Below are 4,461 nucleotides of genomic sequence, written 5' to 3'. Positions count from 1 at the left end.
AGTTATCAGGGTCGTGTACATAAGTTATCAGGTCTATGATGTGTGAGTTATCATGCTATTCACAAAAGTACCAAGACCGGCGTACATAAGTTATCAGGTCCGTTACCGGCGGATACTTCATCAACCCCCTACCCCCCACTCCCCGCGTGGGGTACATAAGTTATCAGGTTTGTGATGTGTGAGTTATCAGGACCGAGGTACATGAGTTATCGGACTCTATTTTTGTTGTTGCTTCGTTTAGACCATTGATTGATCAATGCAAGGGAATGACAATGCAAGGAGTGTCTAGCCGCATGAGCGCGGGGGAGCGGTGACACGTGGCAGCAATCCTTAATTATCATGCAAGAAGGATGTTAAGAGTCAGTCAGAGTAGCATTTCTACATGGAGGAGATGATCATTCATTCCATAGAATAATCATACTATAAAAAATTATAGATTGAGATACACCATGAAGGAGATCATTCATTCAATTCTGTGATATTCTTTGGGAAGAAAATACATGTAAAAATGGCTTGGCAAGTTCTTACAAAACTGAAGTTACTGAACCGAAGCTAACAGAGTAGAGCCGTGGGCTGCCCATGTAAGCCACCAAATTCAGCCCTGCAACTTCGGTTAAGCAGCCAAAATGTGGTTGAGACCTTGTATCGGCTACCAAGGCGTGAAGACATCATCTCTGCTCCATAATTCTCAGCATACATGTACTACAACAGAGACTACAGCAGCAGCAGCGGAAGCATGTGCACAGAGTGCAGCAGCCGGTCCCTCGACGGCAGCGGCATCTTCGCGGCGAGCATGTCGAGAATCGCGTCGGTGCCGCACTGCTGCTGCAGCTGCTGCTTGGCCGGCGGGGGCGGGCTGGCGCGGCTGAGCTTGCCGCCGACCGGCCGACGCAGCAGCCCGGTCGAAGGAGGTGATAGGGTCGAAGAAGGGGTCCATCGGGGACGACAGGAGGCTACAGTCCAAGTCGGTGACGCTCGACGTACCCAGCGCTAGTGTCGTCGCTGCTAGCGCCGCCGCCTGCTTGGCCGCCACGAGGAGCTGCTGCTACACTTGGTCTCGCGCCTGGTAGCTCTCCTTGGCCACCTGGCGCAGGAGGAAGGAGATTGGACGCCGTCGGGGGAGAGAAAGGAGGAAGGGATAAGGTGGATCATGAGCCGCTCATTTCCTATCTGACAACGCGGGACTCGTTCGTGCCTGTCCCTAATGTCCAGTCGACAGGTGGTTAGCTTTCTCGTTTTTGTAAACATACTATCATGAAGAACATAAGCTGGTCTAAAGTGTTAATCACATCTCGTTTTCAATTTCTTCATGGATGATTACTTGCCTTTGATCTTGAGTCAAAACATATATTTAACCAACATCGTGGTTTCCGACAAAGAAATGCGAAAGAAGAAAGGAAGAAACTGAGGTACTCCCTTTGTCCCACAATATAAGGCGTTTTTGCAAGCTAGCATAGAATGTCTTATATTGTGAGACGGAGGGAGTAGCTTATAGCAAGACAAGGGCATAAAGAATTGACCGCCACTAAGGAAAATTCTGCAGGACTGCATAGTTCAACTGTCATGAGAAGGGGAAGATGACTCAGTTAAGGACGGTGTAGGGTCAAGTACTCAAATATATGATCTAGAGTAGGAGGATAAGGAGGTGAATGGACATTTTGAAGAAAAAAATCAGCTTTTAGTTGACAAGTTTTAGCTTTTGCATCTCTTGATTGCCTTAGAGCAGACTAAACATGCAAGTCAGAAGTGAAACTTGCAACATAGGAAAGGAATCGCAACACAACAAATGCAAAATAAAGAAAATCTCCCGAGCTTCGGATTGTTGGCATGATCCTACCAAAACTTTGGCAAATTTTTTTCTAGGAAGGATCAGATCTATTATAAAAATTCACCAAAAAACTAAAAGCATGTCAAACATAACATAAACTAAATCAAGATTTCAAGACCACCAAAAGACCACTACTGCAATCAGAACGAGCAGTTGTCGCCGCTAGTAAGTCTTTGTGCATGTGCCCCTGTCATCGACGTTAAACGCTACCGCACCACCGCTACCGCACCACCGCAAGAAGACAGCATAAATCTGTCGGAGCTCCGTCGACGTTAAACTTTTGATTCTTACACATAAGATTGATTGACTCAAGGTAGTGAACCTATAGAACAGTCGGTTCCAATTCCATTTCAAACAAAAAAGACTATCAAAGATCCAACTAATACACGCCTATATTATATTAAGAATCTTATGATGTGGTGGAAAATCATCTAGCACAAATAGCAGTCAAGATGTATGAAAACATCAATAGTAAATTCAGAATTCAAATGGAGCAAATTAAAGTACTGAAAAATGTTAAAGTGGTTGATAAGAGGGGATACCTCAACCTGAACCACCATAGAACTTGAGTAACAAGTACCTCTTGATAAGATTCCATGTTCACACAAAACTGCATCAATTATCCAAGTTCATGCAATTTTGTTCATTCAGTAACAAACTCCTGACGATTAAGGTACCCATGTTCACGCAAAACAGCATCAATTACAACTCAACAACGCTGAAAGTAGCAGCTAGATTCATATCATCCAACAAAGTGCGAGAAATTCTTCCACTATTACAGCTAATAACGGAAGACTGTAAACATCTTAGGCAGAGGCAGCAGGAGCCTTGGTGGCAGCAGACAGCTTCGACCTCCTCTTGGCCATGCTCTCGCTGCGGCGGTCTCTCTGCTCCTTGAGCCTCTGTGCAAGCAGCTTCTGGTACTCTGCAGCCTCTGACTTCTTCTTTGCGATCCTCTTCTTCTTGTCTGCTATTCTGGCGCGCTTCCTCTGGAGTGTCAAGGGAGTCACAAGGCGCTGGATCTTGGGAGCCTTGCTCACCTTCTTGCCTGGAAATAAGGAACAATATGATCTAGGTAAGAAAGAAGTAAATGAGAGACACAAAACTGCTCAGACAAGCACTATGATATTACAAGGAAAGAATATTTTTCCTAAAGAAAAGTGAAAGTGGGCAAGCAGGATCCAAGATGGAACAAGAATAGGGCACGGTTGAGAACTCACCCTTCTTGTTAAGGAAGGTCCTGCGGTATGTGTTGACATAGCTGCGGACATCATCATCCTTGCCAAGGTTGAAGAGCTTCTTGATCTTGGAGGCCCTCTTGGGTCCCCTCATCCTGGGCTTCTCAGTGTCAGTAAGGCCTGGCAGATCATTCTCACCCTTCTTGACAATCACCAAGTTGATAACAGATAGGTCTTGGCTGACAATGCAACCACGGACGGATTTCCTCCTGCGCTCACCATTACGCCTGCCAAAACCACGGAAGCAAGGCGTGCCTGCAGAATTGACACAAAAGAGATGCAGGTAAGATTTCAGTCCAAGAGGGAAAATATAAGTAAGATGTACAATGGAAGTAAAGTTATACCCCTGTGAAGCAGAAGGCGGACACGCCCAGAAGTTAGCACTCCTTGCTTCATCGGGAAGCCCTGCTTATCACATCCACCCATGATCTTGAAGATATAACCCTTGAATTCCTGAAAATACAGGAAATGACAGATATCTTTGATCAAAACTATCAAAACATCAGGTCAAGGGTTATGTATCATGAAATAAGTAGCCATGAAATACGTTGCCAGTAGATTACCTCACCCAGAAGATCACCAACTACCTCCTGGGAGATCCTCTTGTCATAAAGGTTCCGCCTATAGTTCATAACAAAATGTTAAATATCCAAACAAAAAATGGAAAGAGTAAATTCTAACTGGAAATTTTTGTCAGCCAACAAACTCGAATATACTTATCATTAACCACTACAGCGTGCTTATGGTGGTTTCACAGGTAAACTACCTTTGTTCTGTTACAACATTTTTCCACCAAAACAGCTAGCCGCATCACGTCATATTTTTGAAGCGGTTGAAAAACAGTTCAACCTTGTCCATGGCATTACAGGGTCCATGGTATCCTATATTTTGCTGAAAACTAATCAGTATTGAGCATCACAAGTTTTTTTGGAAACCACTGTTTGTTAATCTATTTGTTAAGAATGTGGGAGGGTTGTGGTGCGCTTAGCCCTCCAACAATATCTACTATTGTTGTGCGCTTGCTAACTCGGAATACATATTTACAAGTCCAGAGTACGCAGTCTAAATGTGCATTTATCTGCCGCTCAAAGTAGGAAAATGCAACTTGAAACTATATTTGAACATCGACACCAAGTAGTAACCTACGTGATATTACTGTTATTTCATAACAACGCTCAAAGAGCTTCAATTCTAGTCCACTCCAACAGCAATCGATTAACACGATTCTAGTCGCACCATAACATTTAGAAGATCGTCCTATTAACGCACCATCCAATTTCTAACAAAGTAAAAGGACAAGATGCAAAGACTACAGCAAGCATTCAGGAGTCCACCAAACTGCAAACAGATACACTACACAGAAGCGCGATTTCCCAAAAGCAATCAAGCATGGCG

At 44.1% G+C, this 4,461-nt stretch overlaps 1 protein-coding gene and 1 pseudogene across 1 annotated transcript; both read right to left on the bottom strand.

Annotated features, from left to right (window-relative positions):
- Positions 1-443: 443 nt before the first annotated feature.
- LOC123191439 (uncharacterized) lies at positions 444-2,426 on the bottom strand (annotated as a pseudogene).
- On the bottom strand, positions 2,394-3,687 carry LOC123187216 (40S ribosomal protein S6; the record flags this gene model as incomplete). The annotated part of the gene is given in 4 exon segments (XM_044599016.1): positions 2,394-2,876; positions 3,049-3,321; positions 3,411-3,519; positions 3,630-3,687. Coding segments are annotated over 4 exon segments (682 nt in total), but the record flags the coding sequence as incomplete, so codon positions are not given.
- Positions 3,688-4,461: the final 774 nt, after the last annotated feature.

This window comes from Triticum aestivum, chromosome 2A (genome assembly GCF_018294505.1).
Source record: "Triticum aestivum cultivar Chinese Spring chromosome 2A, IWGSC CS RefSeq v2.1, whole genome shotgun sequence".
Lineage (NCBI taxonomy): Eukaryota > Viridiplantae > Streptophyta > Magnoliopsida > Poales > Poaceae > Triticum > Triticum aestivum.
The sequence above is the reverse complement of the archived record's forward strand: the minus strand, read 5'-3'. Positions and strand labels throughout refer to the sequence as shown.